At 40.6% G+C, this 20066-nt stretch overlaps 1 protein-coding gene across 3 annotated transcripts in view; it reads right to left on the bottom strand.

Moving 5' to 3' along the window:
• Positions 1-20066, bottom strand: part of cad (carbamoyl-phosphate synthetase 2, aspartate transcarbamylase, and dihydroorotase) — a 125198-nt gene that overhangs the window by 72484 nt on the left and 32648 nt on the right. For all 3 annotated transcript variants that reach the window (XM_038800015.1, XM_038800018.1, XM_038800017.1), the window contains exons 7-15: positions 15896-16081; positions 12729-12841; positions 8671-8834; positions 8209-8340; positions 5866-6099; positions 5299-5520; positions 4991-5179; positions 3920-4044; positions 2348-2481 (exon numbers count right to left, since the gene is read on the bottom strand). In XM_038800015.1, the coding sequence (XP_038655943.1) occupies positions 2348-2481; positions 3920-4044; positions 4991-5179; positions 5299-5520; positions 5866-6099; positions 8209-8340; positions 8671-8834; positions 12729-12841; positions 15896-16081 (1499 nt within the window). The remainder of the gene's footprint in view (positions 1-2347; positions 2482-3919; positions 4045-4990; positions 5180-5298; positions 5521-5865; positions 6100-8208; positions 8341-8670; positions 8835-12728; positions 12842-15895; positions 16082-20066) is intronic.

The raw sequence follows: 20066 nt of genomic DNA, 5'->3' as shown, positions 1-20066 counted from the left end.
CCGGCTCTGGGTCACTGTCCGTGTGGAGTTTGCACATTCTCCCCGTGTCTGCGTGGGTTTCACCCCCACAACCCAAAAATGTGCAGAGTAGGTGGATTGGCCACACTAAATTGCCCCTTAATTGGAAAAAATAATTGGGTAATCTAAATTTAAAAAAAAAAAAGAACATTTATCCCTTTGTTATGAGAAATCTCTATGTCTGAGATAGAGTGAATGTTTAAATGGGGTGCAGATGAGGACTCTTTCACTTGATTGAGAAAACTTCAATTTTTACATACTGACTGATTATTTAATGGGTTTAAAGTCTGCAGATGGGTGAGCAGCCAAACGAGCCCCATCCAAGAAAGGACCCAAACCTGAGCCCCTCCAGCCCAGCTTAAGCCCCTCTGACCCCCACCTCCCATGAAGGACCCCCTTCAGAATCCTGCGGCAATTGTTGAGAGGGTACTTACCACCTTGCCACCGCTCAGACTGCAAGCTGCTAGATCCATGTTCCTCAATACTTACACCCATTCACACCAGTCAGAATCCTAGCGCGCGGGGGGAGCTCATTGGCATGTAAGCATGGTCCTGCGGGTTGGGGTGGGAAACCGGGTTGGGACGTCGGGAATCTCGCTATGTTCGGCGGGGGGCAGACAGAGCTGGTGACAGATCTGCTACCCGACAGAGATCCCAATTTTGGCCTGACACGCTACGCTGCAGCTGATCGCCGATCCCACTCCTAGCAGCCTAGGCCCTATCCCACAACGCGAAATCCCAACACAAATGGCCAACTAAAAGAACTTTCAAGCAGCTCCAAGACTGCTAGAAACTTGCAAGGAACCTTGGCAAACAGTTTGGCATTCTATATCCAGCCGTGTTGCTTAGTAATTGCTCACTGCTCTTAACACAGGAGAAACGGAAAAAATTGACTGTGTAACTGAGCACCAAGTTGGTGTCTGTACCCACCCCCAAAACATAATTACGGGAACAGTGGTGATTTGGAAACTAGCTGTCACATGACAATCCATTAAGTTAAAATTAAAGGAAATATGCAGTTGCATTAATCCTTACAGTGTAGGAGGTCTTTCCTCCCAATCCTTTGAAAGAGCACCCTACCAAGGCCCCCAACCCCAATCCCGTAACCCCACCTGCACAACTTTGGACTGTAGGAGGAAACTAGTGCACCCACACAGCATGGTGGTCGACTATGTGCCTAGTAAGAGCCTCGCTCTAGCATGGCAGTCTCTGCCATATTTACTGCAGATGAAGACAGAGGGCTAAGGAAGTACAAGATTTTCTGCTCTCAGTTTTCTCCGTACTCATTTCTCAGCCAGCAGTCATTTCTCCACGGCTTGGGCAGCACGGTGGCACAGTGGTTAGCATTGCTGCCTATGGCGCTGAGGACCCGGGTTCGAATCCCGGCCCTGGGTCACTGTCCATGAGGAGCTTGCACATTCTCCCCGTGTCTGCGTGGGTTTCACCCCCACAACCCAAAAGATGTGCAGGATAGGTGGATTGGCCATGCGAAATTGCCCCTTAATTGGAAAAAATAATTGGGTAATCTAAATTTAAAAAAAAAAATTTCTCCACGGCTTGGCCCTTGCAATGCCTCTCCATTCTCTCAGCTTTAAGCGATCACGGTAGTTGGCGACAGTCTCCCAACTGTCTATGCCAATGTCCATGTCCATAATCTTCTTATTTCGCTAATAGGTGTCCACATCGTGAAGGTATGGGCATGACACAGTGGCCAGTTCAGTGTAAAGAAGGTTGTTTGGATGGTGACTGTGGCTGAGCCAAAACAAACACCACTGGCATAGACAGTACAATGGTTAGCACTATTGCTTCACAACACCAGGATCCCAGGTTCGATTCCGCCTGGGTCACTGTCTTTGTGGAGTCTGCATGTTCTCCCCGTTCCTGCGTGGGTTTTCTCTGGGTGCTCCGGTTTCCTCCCACAAGTCCCGAAAGACGTGCTGATAGGTAATTTGGACATTCTGAATTCTTCCTCAGTGTACCTGAACAGGTGCCGGAGTGTGGCGACTAGAGGATTTTCGCAGTGACTTTATTTATGTTAATTAAGCAGATTTGTGACAATAATAAACATTATATATTATTATGAGCGCATGTTTGGCACGATGTGTGTCTGTGTATTAGGGGTATTGGGGGGGCGCATGGAGAACACAGGCTTGGTGTTTCTGGAGCCTAGAATCGCACGGTTGATCAATAGTGAAATGGCTCGGTCCAGAACTTTTTTGTCTTCCCAATGCGGATGGTCAAACCAAACTCGTTACAAGCATTACAGAGTCCATCCATAAAATCAAAACAGCCGAACTGTATTGCAGGCTTGACTTTAAACCGTACTCACCAACACTCTTCATGGAACTTCCAATCTTGGTGCTTACACGCAAGAATTTGCTGAGATCCCAACGGGGTACCTTCACCACACAGTAATCCAAACTGGGCTCAAAGTTTGCAGTTGTGGAATTTGTCACCGAATTTCTGCATCAAATATACAAAAGTTTAGCAAGTTAAGCTAAATATTTGTTTTGCAAGTCATTGAGTTTTCAAAAGTTCGCTTTCCGTTATCTACTTTTTTAAAAATAGGACAAGACAAAGGATTCATAAAATTTGACAGTAAGAATTAGTGGAGCATGTCGCTACATAACAATCTATTTGAAATTTATTTGTGCACTAGACAGAAAAAAATACATTTTCGCTTATACATCCTGTCAAGACATTCCTGCCGTCCAATTTCCACTACCCTCCCACCATCAAATACTATTACTTACCTTCTACCTAGCCTGTCATTTTCTTTTTTTTTTAAATTTAGAGCACCCAATTCATCTTTTCCAATTAAGGGGCAATTTAGCGTGGCCAATCCACCTACCCTGCACATCTTTTGGGTTGTGGGGGCGAAATCCACGCAAACACGGGGAGAATGTGCAAACTCCACATGGACAGTGACCCAGAGCCAGGATCGAACCTGGGACATCGGCGCCGTGAGACAGCAGTGCTAACCACTGCTGCCCAGCCAGCCTGCCATTTTCAACTGGATCCTTAAGCATACCTTGTTTACGGTAGCTAGCGCAGTAAAAAAGGGGACATGTCCTCCTTCACTCGGACTCTGAGATTGCAACGTTGAGCCTCAGAGATACCTGGACCTCACCCGCGTGAATCGGGTAGTCGAGCGAGACAGGCACGGAGAAAATCTGGCGCAGGTTAAGTCGGCACAGAACGGCAATCCGACGCTGATTGTCACTACAACAAAGTTACTGCTCATTAAGTTTCATTAACAGGCGCAGATGCACCAAGTCATCCTTAATTGAAAAAGCAAATGCATCAACAAAATAAAAACTGCAGTCATACTTCAACTGGGGTTGCCAAAGGCTTATTTGTACCAACATTTTATTTGTGCAGCCCATGGAGACTTCCTCTGTGCCCCATGGGCATCACAACTAAACCAACCCATCACACATGAGTTTGCTATTTCATAATGAACAGACAAACAGGAGATTTTCACCCACCAACGCCCCCCACCCCTCCACTCCTCCACTACCCACAAAAATTGTGGAAATTTAGATTAATATACTGAACTAAACTGTTATACTATCAAATGACTCTGACCTCTTGAATAATAGTTTTTGTATGGGAAAAATTAGGCAAGCAGTCAAACACGTGGTTGGAAAGTTACAACTGACAAGAGAGGGATCGGAAACGTTAACCGTTTCTCTCTACACAGATGCTGCTTGAGCCTGTTCAGTTTTTGGTTCAGATTGCAAACATCTGCAGTATTTCGCTTTTGAAAAAAGACCTTGTGTGTGCTATGCCACATGTGCTAAAACCCACATTCCGGGGGTTGCAGGATAACATTCAGTTGTTGTCCAAAAGCTTCACTATAGTCACGCAAAAGACATTTTAGTTGTAAAGCAAGAATGACCTTAGGACAGGCAGGGGGATGCCCAGGGCGAGTTTAGCTGCAACGTAAGCCAACGGGTAACCAGTTGCTTTACTGGCCAAGGCTGAACTTCTGGAAAGTCGAGCATTCACCTCAATGATAAAATACTGGAAGACAGAAGCGATGTGAAAATGATGCATTGAAAAATGATGATGGAAGCCAATTTTTCAAACATATTTACAAATTTAGCCATGCAAGTCAACACCTTAACACCTTTGGAACTGAAATTTGGGGTAAAATCAGAATCATCGTAAATTTATAAATGATCTGTAGTTTGAAATTAAACCATTTTTGTTCAAATAACAAAACATGTAGCTTTATTTAGTTACTAAACATATATTCTATATCATTGTAAATGCAAGTTGCTTCTCTGTGCATGTTTTTATTTTCCAGCGGGAAGCAATTCACATATCAGTACTGAAGAATTCCTAAACTGACAACACCAGAATGGGGGAGGGACGCACAAGTCTGGCTTTTCACAACTTTGTTTTTCTAATCCCATGTTACTATCAAGAAGATTTTTTACTGCGAAGGAAAGAAATATAGAATAAATCCGGAGGTGCTGTAAAACCTCTTCATGCATGTTTCTATAATTTGCTTTACGAGGTGTAGGATTTATACATTGAATAAATTACAGTTTTTAATTATGACACGCAAGTGTAGAACTGAGACAGCCTGAAGGCAGAATTACTTCAATGTGATATGTAATTATTAAAATTTACAGAAAGATTAAATGGTAATTTCCAATCAATGTATCCTCTAATTTTTCTTAGCAGTGCATGGTTCATTTATTGCGCTGCAAGATATGTTCAGGATTGTTAGACAGCCATGCACCCAAAGAAGAGAAAACGGTGCTTTCAACATGCAAAAGAGATGGCGTTGTATAAACTTGGTGATAGAATGTGTTAGTATTCACATACATGTTAAGGAGTAAAAAAAATCACATGATACTGTAAAGGACACTTTTGTTCCATGGCAAAGCAGCAAAGGCAAAATTCGTCAATTTTAATTTCATAAGATGCTGAAGCAAGCCAGGAGGATTAAGCAGAGTACCTGTTCAGATTCGGGGTTCAGGGCATACTGAATATTACATTCCCCCACAACACCCAAGTGCCGTATCACTTTGATTGCCGTAGTTCTCAGCAGGTTATATTCCTTATCATTCAGAGTCTGGCTTGGTGCAACAACTATTGATTCTCCTGTGTGGATTCCTAATGGGTCCACGTTTTCCATATTGCAAACCTGTAGACGCAGGAAACACATCAAACTCTCACGCTGAGAGGGCTTTCCAAAGATTAAAACAAAACTGTTTTTCCACAAACTGAAAAAAAGTCTTCATCAGCGTTATATTCTTTACTCACTGTGATACAATTGTCATAGGCATCTCTGACAACTTCGTATTCTATTTCCTTCCAGCCTTTCAAAGACATATCAATCAGAATTTGAGATGTATGTGCAAATGCTTGTGTCACTAAGGTCACCAACTCGTCTTTGTTCTGAGCAAATCCTGAACCCAGGCCACCCAAAGCAAAGGCAGCCCGTATCAAAACAGGATAACCCAGGCGTTCTGCTGCACACACAGCCTAACAAATAGAAGAGGAGGTTGAATTATTATTTTATTTGAGATTATACTCAAATATCCAACAATACTCAGAAATGTGCAGCAAGTTATAACGCAGACCACAGTACAGTGCAATTAGTAGGCACGTGATTGACATTCACAGCCTCTGTTCCTAACCAATAAGTATAAAGTGAAAGCATTATCAAAATGTTTTTAATTCACAAACTACTTGAGTCACACAATCGTACATACTGTGTTTTACTTGCAAGTGTTGATGCAGCATCCAGGAAGACTCGCATTCATTCCCAAGATAAACAAGCAGAAAGCAATAGTAGGGAAAGAGCTATAAATGAATCTGGATTTTTACCTGTTCTAAAGAGAAAGCAGCTTCACTTGGTACAACATATTCATTAATTTCTGCCATTTTCTCAACAAATATTTTTCGATCTTCTGTCATCTCAATGGAAGAAACTGGAGTCCCCAAAACTCGAACCTTGTATTTTTCTAAAACTCCTCTTTTTTGAAGTTCTACTCCACAGTTTAGTGCAGTCTGTCCACCGAATGTCAGGAGGATTCCATCTGGTCGTTCATTCATAATGACCTGAAAACAAAATTTTTTAAATCCTAAATATTTTGTCTACATCTATGTATAACGCAGAGTTCAAGAATTAGTTCCACAAATCTCAATTTTAACCCTAGATATGCTGTGCAAGCTGCATTTGTGCTCACCTTCTTTCATTGGTAGCATTTGCTCCTCTGAGAACATACAATTACGCACGTAAACTGGACTGCCACTACTGTGCAGTAACAAGATAGCACTGCCCGAATGCTCTTTTTTTAGATGACCCATTAAACCAAGAAGCTATCTTTTCATTCAGCTTCATGCAGACGGTCTCATGGCTTTAGTCAAGAAGACAAGAGAAGTTCTTTAGCTGTTTTGGCTATTATCTACACTTCAGCCAATATTGGATAAAATAAAATACTTATTGTTCTTGTTGTTGATTGTAGGACCATTTGTGCAATCCTGTGATTACACTTCAAAATCTTCTTTCATGGCGGGTGGGCGTCGTTGGCTGGGTCAGCATTTATTGCCCATCCCAAATTGCCCTTGAACTAAGTGGTTTACTCGGCCATTTTAGAGGGCATTTTTTAAACAGTAAACCACATTGCCGTTGACCTGGAATTACAGACCATGCCAAGTGAGGATGACAGATTTCCTCTCCCAATGGGACATTAGTGAACCAGATGAGTTTTTACGACAATTGACAATGGTTTCATGGTTGTTATTAAACTTTTAATAGCAATTTTTTCTTAAATTTAATTAAACTTTCACCATCTGTCAAAGTGAGATTTGAACCTGGGTCTACAGAGCATTACCCTGGGTCTCTGGATTACTAGTCCAGTGACAATATCACTGCCTCCCCTTTCTTTTTCTTTTTTTTTTGATGAGTGCCCAATTCATTTTTCCAATTAAGGGGCAATTTAGCGTGGCCAATGCACCTAACCTGCACATCTTTAGATAGTGGGGGCTAAACCCATGCAAACATGGGGAGAATGTGCAAACTCCACATGGACAGTGACCCAGAGCCGGAATCGAACCTGGGACTCGGTGTCGTGAGGCAGCAATGCAATCTACCGCGCCACCGTGCTGCCCTTGCCTCCCCTTTCTTGGAAACGTTCTTGGCAGGTCTGGTACGGTGCAATAAAAATACAATTTCTTTCTTTACCATTTTTATAAATCAGGTTTCTCATTTCTACAGAAAACTATACGGCCATATCAAAATTTAGTTTTCTTTTAGATTTTCGACTTGCAAAATCTAATCTAAATGCTTGATGACATCCCTTCAGTCAGTCACAACCTTGCATTACAGGTGATCACTTTCAACCTTCCGGGAAGAGTTGCTAGCAGGTAGGTAACTTTTGCTCTCGCTACACCAATACACATTCCTACTATTGTTCCTGACAGGATTAGCTGAGCCCCACATAAACCTGGATCTTCCTATTCAGTGTAGCTCTGACATTCAGATAAATGATCCAAGTTGCTGGGGAACCCCCAGACAGCCAGATTACAAATTTGGTAGAACATACAGTGCAGAAGGAGGCCATTTGGCCCATCGAGTCTGCACCGACCCACTTAATCCCTCACTTCCACCCTATCCCCGGAACCCAAATAACCCCTTTTTGGACACCAAGGACAATTTAGCATGGCCAATCCACCAAACTTGCATGTCTTTGGATTGTGGGAGGAGGAGCACCGTGAGGAAACCCACGCAGACACGGGGAGAACGTGCAGACTCCGCACAGACCGTGACCCAGCAGGGAATCAAACCTGGGACCCTGGAGTTGTGAAGCCACAGTGCTATCCACTTGTGCTACCGTGCTGCCCGCTGGTAGGAACCAAATTTTGGCCAAGTTCAAAATAAGCAGTGACAAAATCAGAAAATAAAGCCAAAGGGATGGGAATGAACTAGCTTTTGGTAACTGTAACCAACACAATAGAGTTGTACTTAAATTATACAAGTGGATTTACATTTGTCATCCGAGGTTTAGCACTGAAAATGAGCATTTAATTGTAAAGATTGGATTGTTTCAACCAGAACACAGCTTATTTGCAGTGGTGGTGATCAGCGATGGATTGCTTTGCTCAGGTTTGCCGACAATAACCAGGTATTAATAGGAATTCTTATATTAGCAGTGAAAGAGCATATACCTGTGTTACATATTCTGGAGTGATAGGCAGAAAGTAGACTTTGTCTGCGAGTCCTTTAGATGTCTGTACCGTTGCAATATTTGGATTAATTAGCACTGACTGAACATTCTCTTCTTTCAAAGCTTTAATAGCCTGAAATAGAATCATAATTTAGATATGAAACAAAGAACAAAACATAGCCACTTAAATCAGTCATTATTTTGAGACAGGACAATTTTAATTACATCTAAACTTGAAAGACAAATAAAATGGGAAAAGCAAAGCTGTGTTCTGCACTAATTATTGCAACATGATTAATTCCCCAGAAATATTTCATTAATCCTTACATTTAACCAAAGAATTGTTTGTAAATACAAAGTCAATGTTCTTCAGGTATTTATTGTCACTGTCTTAATTTGATTTCACTTGGATATGGTCCCTGTTCAAATCTTCTTGACCATTAACAAATTATCCTCAACTTACCTGAGAACCAGAGTAATCGAATTCTCCTGCCTGACCAATAGACAGGCCACCTGATCCAAGAATGAGGATCTTGCTGGACTCTATTCTTCCAGATGTGATTTTACATTTTTCAGTTCTATTTTGTCCATTTTTGTAGGAATAATGTGAAATCATCCGTTCTTTAACTAAAGAACAAGATAAGTTTTAAAATGCATTCTCACAGTATTTAACTTCCTGAGTCACATGGGGAACTCCCAGGCAGTTACCTCAATTATTATAATCACGCTTGCCAATTTACCAGTTCCAATCACATTAACCTTAGAAAAAAATTTTTTGACCATATGGTCCCAACAAAAAAAGTTTAATTTCCTCCAGTCATTTTGAAAAACAAAAACACACAAATAAAATCAAATTTGGAATAGAAACAGAAAATGTTCAGTGTTTTGGAAGTAGGCTTCTGTGGAGAAACAGTGTTAATATCTCAAATCAATTACCTCTCAACATTTCTGATACATTAACTTTGTTTCTCTCTCTGTAGGTGCTGCCAAACATGTAATTTCCAGTATTTTGCACAATTATTTCAGGTTCCAGTATCTCTACAGTATTTTGTTTTGGTATCAAATTTTTCAGATTCTGTAAATTGCTCTGTCCAAATAAATAGAAATTTTACCACAAAGAGTGAAGTAATGGATTTTAGTGGCAAGCGTGAGGAGAGACAAGAAGTATATGGTGCAATTTAATAGGCACAGGAATGTAGAGAGGAGGGTGCATGTGCACAAATCTTTGAGGATGACAGGACATGTTCAGAGGGCTATTAAAAAGGCAAATCAGGTTCTTGACTTCATTGATACAGGAAAATAACTCAAAAGCCACACAAGTTATGCCAGATCTTTGTAAACACTGATGTGGAGATGCTGGCGTTGGACTGGGGTGAGCACAGTAAGAAGTCTTACAACACCAGGTTAAAGTCCAACAGGTGTGTTTCAAATCACTAGCTTTTAGTGAGGCTTCAGGTGAGGAAGGAGCAGTGCTGTAAGACTTCTTTATAAACACTGGTTAGGGCTCAGCTGGAGTATGATGTCCAATTTAAGGGACTATACTTCAGGAAAGACGTCAAGGTCCTCGAGAGGGTGCAGAAGAAACTTAGTACAACGGCACCAGGGATGAGGGACTGTTGAAAGTGTTCTCCTGGGGCAGCACGGTGGGGCAGTGGGTTAGCCCTGCAGCCTCATGCGCTCAGATCCCAGGTTCGATCCCGGCTCTGGTTCACTGTCCGTGTGAAGTTTGCACATTCTCCCAGTGTTTGCGTGGATTTCGCTCCCACAAACCAAAAAATAAATGTGCAGGCTAGGTGGATTGGCCACGCTAAATTGCCCCTTAATTGGAATAAATAAATTGGGCACACTAAATTTATAGAAGAAAAAAAAGTGCTCTCATTAGAGCAGAGGGGGTCAAGAGATTTGATGGATGTATTCAAAATCGAAAGAGGTTTTGGTGAAATAAATGAGAAACTATTTCTGTGGCACAAGCATCAGCATCAATTCCCTTTTCTTCCATGTACTGAATGATCTGTTGAGCTGCTTGCAGAAAAATACTTTTCACTGTACCTCGGTACACGTGACAATAAACAGATCCAATCCAATTCAGCGATTTAATGTGATTGGCAAAAGAACCAGAGGCAAGATAAATGCAGTCACTTGTTACTAATTGCATTGCATTGCCTGAAAAGGTGATAAAAGCAAAATCAATAGTAATTTTCAAAAGGAACTAGTTCTTGGAAGTGAAATAATACAGCGCTCTGGGAAACGAGGAGAAGAATGGGAGTATTCGATAGATCTTACAAAACAGTTGGATCAGGTGCAATGCCCAAATGGCATCCTTGTGCAGTGTATCATTGAATGATTCACACTGGCGAATTAGAGATATTCTGTTCCAATTGGAGGCTAAGGCACAATGCTGAAATTATTTCATTTTCAGTCGCACTTGGTCATCTTTTACATGAATCTAAACTTTTTTTAAAAAGGAAAGATGACTATATTTTGCAATGGGAAAAAAATTTCCTTAAAAGGTCCCTTTTAAACTATCAATCAGCATTAAAACAGATAATAGAAAATCCAACAGTCTGAGAGTACCAATCACACAACAGCATTAAATGGATATTTGTACCAAACAGATTGCTAATTCAAGTATAGTTTTCTTGCTCCAATTAAGTGCTACCTATGTTTTTCAAAGTCAAAACGACAAGACAAAATCTTATGAGCATTATTACAATACCAGACTCCAACAGTGGCTAGGATTCTGAAACAACATCCCAATGTTTTCATTTATTTGTTAAGACTGTGCGAAAAGAATGATTGCCTCCAGGAGTGATTGCGTGAAAAAAATAGGGCTTTAATATTTCTAAAGCAAAATTTCATCATAAATACAATATTAAACTTTTTAACTTGATAGCTGAAAAAGATTAGCTTATGATTACCCCTTAATACTACAACTCAGTTTCCCATTAAACAACAAGGAACAAAACATACAGCTCTCAATCTAGCATAAAAGTCAGCAGGGCATAGATAATACTTGCTTTACAGAACAGATTCTGGCTCTTGTTTGAACCTCATCAAATAGCTGCTTCAACTAGGTTGTTTCAGCCTCTTACTTGTCTTCAGACAAGAATGTTCTGCTTTTAAAATATGATTACTCTTTTTTTTTAACTATCCTACTGGGAGAATAAAACTGCCTTCACTTGCGGTCTAAAAAACAAGGGTTGTGAGATCAGACTTCACTTTCAAAAATCTTTCTCCAAAAAACATCTCCCTTAGCTCCAACCAGCACTAACATCATCTCCCCCAAGCTAAAAGCAAATGAACCTTCCAGGAACTTAAAGCTCATTAACACCCCATGGTCATCCCCTGACTAACCACTACGCATTAGCCCAGACAGAAAAACACATTCCTTTGTCAATTTCACCTGCTGGCTGCTAAATCCACCCAGGCCCTGCAGAGCAGAACTATAAAAAAAAACATAACCATTGCAGTCAAACACATTCTAACCCCAGGCTTTTAACACCCTCAAATTGTCCAATATATTTATCATCCAATTTCCTAAATTCTTCCAATCGTCAGTCACACCATGTATATATTCTCATCTTAAAACCAGCAAAGAATATAATGCAATACTTCCCAATTTTTAAAAAAACATTTTATTATGGCATTTATGATTTTATAACAAGTACAAATGTAAACATAACTCAGTAAATAAAACCCCCCCAACCAACAACTATACCCAGCCAACATGGGTTATATACACACACAATTCCCCAATCCCATCCCCTCCTCTCGCAAATCCCACCTAAACTAAACTATCTTCCCTACCCCCCTATCCTATTGATACTTCACAAATTTTAACTGCACGGAGTGCAACAGGTTAGGGACACCCGATGATAAGCATGAACGTTTTTTCTGCATAATGCAAAAGACATTGAAAATAATTTGTTCAGCAAGTCACATCAGTGAGCATCAAAAACAAGTCTGTAGCACGGAGGTACAAGAGACTGCAAACTACACTAATGCAATAGCATGTGTGAACCAGTCATAGATCTAATATGAAACAAAGATCAAAAGATGCTGTGGTTTACATCTCGGCTATGTTTTTTAAAAAATGTAAACTTCAGATTACATTAGGAGGAAAAAAATAAAATTTCAAATAAACAAAATCTGATTTGAATTTAAACCTTTAAATACCTTGACTAGATACAGGATGGCCAAAAAAAGAATTTAGCAAGAGAAAAATAATTGCTTTCCAGATGACCAATTGCAGTGACCAACCAATTTGAAAGATCAACGGCCTTTTAGGTGACACATGTTCATCATCAAAATGCAAAAAAGGTCACAAATACATTAGTTATCTGGACATCACAGGTCCTCCTCAACCAGTACAATGTCAGTGATTCATGAAAAAATGCACCAAATTGCAGTGCACCACAGATTTAAAAGGTTTGCGTTTTTACACTCCTGTTGCATTTCGCGATCCACTGCAATCTGTAAAATTTCAGAGCTGCCACATGTGGTTCATATCTAAATTCTTACCAGTATTTTGTAAGTTAACTCCCAGCTTAGTATCCCGCACACAATCTAAAAATATATCGAAAAGATCCTCCAGATCTGTTGGTCCTGCCATGTGCTCTGGGTGAAACTGGACACTGAACACGGTAGGAAAAGAAAGAAACTTAGATCAATAAAAGGACAAATCAGGTCATTTTCTCAAAATTACTTTGGCACAAGGTCACAAATCAGCACGTTAAATTATTTTGAAGTTCTCACTTCAGAGGGCGTCAGCTTCAGTCAAGGAACAACTATGCAATTAGTAGTGGCCACTGCGCAAATCACTATTTCTTCACAAACTGATCAATTGCCTTTATACACGGAGAATGGATTTTTTTATTTTTTTTTAAAGACAGGCAAACCACACTTCATTAACTCAGCAGAGGATTCAAGAATTCACCTCGACGGAGCACCTAATCCTGATGATCCTTGATTGCCTTTGCTGTTGTTGAGGAGTTCAGTTATAGTTAGAATTAAGAAGTTGGGGCTTTTGCACTCGAGATGGTTAATGGGGACTCGATATAGAGCTCCAAGGTCTTGTGCGGCAGGGTGAATACTAAAAGATTGTTTCCGACAATTTATAATAAAACAGAATGTCAGATGGTAGGGTTAGAAATAAACTTTGTTCCTTTGTGAAGAGCAAACGGGATTATTATTTAAACGATAAAATATTAAAGCATGCCGCTGTGTAGAGAGACCTGGGTGTGCTAGTGCATGAGTCACAGAAAGTTGGTTTACAGGTGCAACAGGTGATTAAGAAGGCAAATGGAATTTTGTCCTTCATTGCTAGAGGGATGGAGTTTAAGACTAGGGAGGTTATGTTGCAATTGTATATGGTGTTAGTGAGGCCACACCTGGAGTATTGTGTTCAGTTTTGGTCTCCTTACTTGAGAAAGGACGTACTGGCACTGGAGGGTGTGCAGAGGAGATTCACTAGGTTAATCCCAGAGCTGAAGGGGTTGGATTATGAGGAGAGGTTGAGTAGACTGGGACTGTACTCGTTGGAATTTAGAAGGATATGGGGGGGATCTTATAGAAACATTTAAAATTATGAAGGGAATAGATAGGATAGATGCGGGCAGGTTGTTTCCACTGGCGGGTGAAAGTAGAACTAGGGGACATAGAACATAGAACAGTACAGCACAGAACAGGCCCTTCGGCCCTCAATGTTGTGCCGAGCCATGATCACCCTACTCAAACCCACGTATCCACCCTATACCCGTAACCCAACAACCCCCCCTTAACCTTACTTTTTTTTATTAGGACACTACGGGCAATTTATCATGGCCAATCCACCTAACCCGCACATCTTTGGACTGTGGGAGGAAACCGGAGCACCCGGAGGAAACCCACGCACACAGGGGGGAGGACGTGCAGACTCCACACAGACAGTGACCCAGCCGGGAATCGAACCTGGGACCCTGGAGCTGTGAAGCATTTATGCTAACCACCATGCTACCCTGCTGCCCCTATTACAGTTTCACACATGCCAGGTAAGTATCTGGTAAGACATAGTCTCAAAATAAGGGGAAGTAGATTTAGGACTGAGTTTAGGAGGAACTTCTTCACCCAAAGGGTTGTGAATCTATGGAATTCCTTGCCCAGTGAAGCAGTTGAGGCTCCTTCATTACATGTTTTTAAGGTAAAGATAGATAGTTTTTTGAAGAATAAAGGGATTAAGGGTTATGGTGTTCGGGCCGGAAAGTGGAGCTGAGTCCACAAAAGATCAGCCATGATCGCATTGAATGGCAGAGCAGGCTCGAGGGGCCAGATGGCATACTCCTGCTCCTAGTTCTTATGTTCTTATGAATGCTCTGTGATGAATCAGAAAAACACAGGAATGTGTTTTATAAAAGGAAATTGGATAATTGTTTTAAAAGTGGAATATTAAATTATTAATCAATTCTTAAATTATTTAAATATGAATTTTGTAGACTAGATGGTCCACACTGAAAAACTGACAGATTTGATAGCATCTTAACAGGCTGTTCAGCCCAATTTTGAATTCCCAAAACTGCTCCATTGCCTGGTTCAAAATCCTTCAGGATTACCTATAAAAATATATAATAAGACTAAGATCTGCATTGGATTTATTTTCCCCTTCAGTTCTATATATAAAGCTCCCACCTTGACACCCCAGAATTTCATTGGAAATGGGTCTTCATTCAGTGGAAGAATAGCAAGCTCCGGATGCCAATATCAAACTTCTAAATTCAATCTAACCTGAGCTGAGGGAACTGTGGAGAGAACTCACTACGAAAAGGGCGGAAGAGGCAGAAAACCTCAGCAGATTTTTAATTTTTTTTTTAACATGCACTTGAAGCATCTTAACCTATAGGGCAGAGGCTAGTCTCCTTCTGTGCTATCTTTCTGTATGCAGCGAAGAAACAATCTGAGGTAGACAACGAGAACTCAAGACCTTGCAATACAAGTGAAAGAGTGTGAAAAATACACTAAAATAAAAAAGTTAGACTTGCCCTGCAAAATCTTACTCCTCGCTTTCAAAAGCGAATGGGATAGATTTGCAAAAGAAAAAAATTGTAGCGAAATGGAGCAATATTGGGGAAGTAGAACAACCTGGATTTCTCTTTGAAGGAGCTGGCATGGATTTGATGGGCCAAACGGTTTCCTTTTATATTGCACTAGTGTGCGTCGATGATTCGAGTATTTTACAATAGACTTGCAGGAAATTAGCAATGTTGATTCGGACAAAAAAAACATAACTTTAATTTGTAATATACAGAATTAACTAGTTTTAAATATAGAAACTATTTAAATCCAATATAACCTTTTCCATTAAAAAAATACAATTTATATAAAGTATAAATCATAACAAAATTAATTCAAATGATACAAACATAAAAATTTAGAGTTCCCCAATGATTAAACCCAGAGTCAAGCTTCCTATCCCATAGCCATGACAGCACAAAGACTGCCACCTCCTCACTCTCAAGCCCTCTGCTTCTGGAACCCTCACATCCATGTTTTTTGTCAGCTCCAAACTCAAGATTCCAATGAATTGACGGATTAGGATTCTGAAGCATCATGGGTTTTTGGACAACATTAAAAGAGTCAGATAAATGCATGTCGTTATTGTTGTGATTGAAATGTTACAAGAAAGAAAAGTGCATTTTCCTTTTCAAAATGCTCACCTGAAGAATGGTTTACTGTTGTGAACTATTCCTTCATTGGACTGGTCATTTGCATTGGTGAACAAAATAGACCAATCCCGTGGAACAGAACTTGGCTCAACAGCAAAACCATGATTCTGGGATGTGATGAAACAGCACTGTGTATCTTCATGAATACAAGGCTGGTTATGCCCACGATTTCCATACCTATTTTTTTTTAAAAAAAACAACAAAACTAAAGTATTTGTTCAAGAAAATATTTAGTATTCAGAAGAAACTAAAAATCCAACTGTTCGACAGTCTAGCATAATCACCAGGTACAAAGAGATCAGCTTCATTACAGCATGACATGGTAGGCAAAGGTTTCTGCTCGACCGTTCAAGTTACTGCGTGTGTGACAAATCAACATTTTTAATTAAACATCAAAAACTCACATTTTTGGCTTTGAATGGAGGAAAAGTTCAGAACTCCACTTGGAGAGGCAATGATTAATCAAGGATAGTCAGCATGGTTTTATCAAAGGGAGATCATGTCGTACAAATTTGATTGAATTTTGTGAGGAGGTGACAAGGGATGTAGAGAGGGTGGTGCGGTTCATGTAATCTACGTGGACTTTAAAAAGACTTTTGACAAGGTCCCACATGGGAGGCTGATGAAGGTGGTAAGAGCCCATGGGATCCAGGACAATTTGGAAAACTGGATCCAAAACTGGCTTAGTGGTAGGAGGACGATTGTTTATGGTTGTTTTGGTGACTGGAAACCTGTGTCCAGTGGTGTTCCGCAGGGATCGGTACTGGATCCTTTCTTTGTAGTATACAGTAATGATCTTAATGTGAATGTAGGAGGTATAAGTAAGTTCGTAGATGACAAAAACTGGTGGTGTGGTAAATAGTCAGGAGCAAGGTCGTATATTACAGGACGATATAGACGGGCTGGTTAGATGGGCAAAGTGGCAAATAGAATTTAACCATGAAAAAGTGTGAGGGAATGCATTTTGGGAGCACTACGAAGGCAAGGAAATATACAACGAATGGTCGGATCCTAGAAAGGATAGAGAATCAAAGGGACCTTAGTGTGCAGGTTCACAGATCTCTGAAGACAGCAGGACTGATAGATAAGGCGATTAAGAATGCCAATGGTATTCTTGCCTTTATTAACCGAGGCACTGGATATAACAGCAGGTAGGTTATGCTGGAGCTGTACAAAATGCTGGTACGGTTTGAGCTGGAATACTGTGCAAAGTTCTGGTCACCGCACCATAGAAAGGAAGTGATTGCACTGGAGAGGGTGCAGAGGAGATTCACCAGGATGCTGCCTGGGCTGGAACCTTTCAGCTGACGAGAGACTGGATAGGCTGGGGTTGTTTTCCCTGGAGCAGAGAAGGCTGAGGGGGGACATGATTGGATGCTTATAAAATTATAACGGACATATATAGGGTGGATCTTACGCTTAGAGGGATCAAGGGGCAGGGACATAGATTAAGGTAATGGGTAGAAGGTTTAAAGATGTGACGGAAACCTTTTCACCCTGAGGATGGTTAGAATTTGGAAATCACTGCCTCAAAGAGTGGTAGAGACAAGAACCTTCACAAATTTTAAGAAGTATTTAGACGAGTACTTCAAGTGCCATTACATAAAAGGTTACGGACCAAGTGCTGAAAAATGGGATTAGAATAGGTGCGCGGACAGCATGGTGGCACAGTGGTCAAGGTGCTGGGGGCACGGGTTCAATCCCAGCCCTGGGACGCACATATCCTATTCAGAATTTCCCAGAAATTCAAAAGATATTAAAATTTTCAGCATTATATTTCAAAGTACCAATTTTAGGAAGACATTATGTAATTGAGAGCTACACACTGGATTGCTTTCAATGAAAAGGTTGAAATTTAGTCACATCTACAATCCCCAAGTGTGCAGCACTCGGGCTTAATCTAGAATAAAACGACAACTGAACATTGTTTGTAGTCAAATTCTGAATAAACTGAGAGATTAAATGGTTTTACTTTACAAAATAATCCATAAATGCGAGAATCCACTGTGAGACATTTTCAGTATCTATTTACCAATGTAAACTTCACAGGCCACAATCAATTATTGCGGGCTAAAAACAAACCTCCCTTTTAACAAACACAGTGATTCCAAAACACCAATGCTGTGGGAATGCCATTTTTAAACAGCATACAAATCAACCTCTTTATTTAGTCGTCTGCTTTGTCAGCCAAGCCCCCAGTTCACTTCTTTGCAGGAGACTAGTCAATACAATTTTAATGGAAAATCAAAATAAATACTTGTGGAGGTCATCTATCAGGACAGTAATTGTAATTAAAACCCAAATTCAGGGTTAAAAAACAAAATTATTTTAAATTCCAAAAAGAAAACAAGAATAGGCAGCCAAACGTCACTATCAGCCAGTTGCAGGAATTACCAGCACAGGTGATCATTTGGACCAAGGCTGAGCCAGTGCTTGCTCTTCACCAATACTGTCTAAATTCATTCCCCTGCTTGAACTTTCTTTTCAGATACATCGCAACTTTACTTTTTAAAGTTCTGCTTCAACATGTACTTGTACAAATAATGCAGTGCAAAAAAAATCTTCAACTGTCCCTTTGTTCTTCTAGCAATAGCCCTATATCCGTGCTAAGAAAAACAAGAAAATATCAGGAATATTAAGGTCAGGCAGAATCTGGGGAAAGAAACACAGTTGGATGTTGAATGTCGATATCCTTTAAATGCTGCCTGACCGGCTGAGTATTTCCAGCATTTTCTATTTTGATTTCAGGTTTTCTGCTTTTCTCCAAAACTGTGCTTCCTCAGTTTTCTTGTCATTTTATGACGAGCCTCCTGAAGACTATTAATAATTTTTTACATCTCCATTCAATCCTCTTTACTTTTCCCATTCCAGTGGAAAAAGGTCCCAGGTTTTAAAAGCTTTCTTCATGACTCTAACCTATTCTGACACTGTTCAGGGGAACATTATTAATTAACATTATTAACAGGATGGATACATCATGATTTCAATAATTTGGGCCTACTGCAAGCAATGTTCCAAATATGGCCCAATTATTGGTTTGCAAAAAGTCAGCATCACTTCCTTGCCCTTGCATTCAACATTTATGTACAAATGCACTTTTGTCTTTTTGATATCTCTTCCACCTTTCAGAATCTATGAATTTTACCTCCCCTGTATCTCTGCTTCAGCACACGGTGATGAGTTTCAACTTTTTTTTGTAATTTTCTTTGAATTGAGAATACCCAATTACTTTTTTCCTAATTAAAGGACAATTTAGCGTGGCCAATCCACCTAACATAGAACATAGAACAGTACAGCACAGAACAGGCCCTTCGGCCCTCGATGTTGTGCCGAGCAATGATCACCCTACTCAAACCCACGTATCCACCCTATACCCGTAACCCAACAACCCCCCCTTAACCTTACTTTTTAGGACACTACGGCAATTTAGCATGGCCAATCCACCTAACCCGCACATCTTTGGACTGTGGGAGGAAACTGGAGCACCCGGAGGAAACCCACGCATACACGGGGAGGACGTGCAGACTCCACACAGACAGTGATCCAGCCGGGAATCGAACCTGGGACCCTGGAGCTGTGAAGCATTTATGCTAACCACCATGCTACCGTGCTGCCCAACCTGCACATCTTTGGGTTGTGGGCATGAAACCCACGCAGACACGGGAAGAATGTGCAAACTCCACACAAACCGTGTGCAAATAACATGATAGCAAATCAAAAAGCATCTACAGTATTCAGATACATTCCCCATCACTTACAATATCCATGCTTATCACTGGCAATCAGTCACCAGACAAAAAGCGATAACTATTACAGCCAACTCTTTGCATTAATGCCAATTTCAAAGTTGCGTTTTCAGTACTCAACTACTCACTGGGACCTCATTTCATTGAATGCAAGAACATACCAAAATAGTGCCTCATTAAGAAGCAATGAATACAAGATTTTTTGGGGTGGTAGGGGGTTAAGTGTTCCCTGGCCCATTCCCCATTGGAATCTCTCAACCACTGTTGACTGCCAACCCATTGCAACGTTTTCTTCTGCAGCATAAATAAAATTAATCATTTTTATTAGTGTCTCAAATGGGCTTACATTAACGCTTCAGTGAGGTTACTGTGGAAATCCCCAAGTTGCCACACTACGGCGCCTGTTCGGGTACACG

This window comes from Scyliorhinus canicula, chromosome 6, assembly GCF_902713615.1.
Source record: "Scyliorhinus canicula chromosome 6, sScyCan1.1, whole genome shotgun sequence".
NCBI lineage: Eukaryota > Metazoa > Chordata > Chondrichthyes > Carcharhiniformes > Scyliorhinidae > Scyliorhinus > Scyliorhinus canicula.
This window is presented reverse-complemented; position numbering and strand designations above follow the sequence as displayed.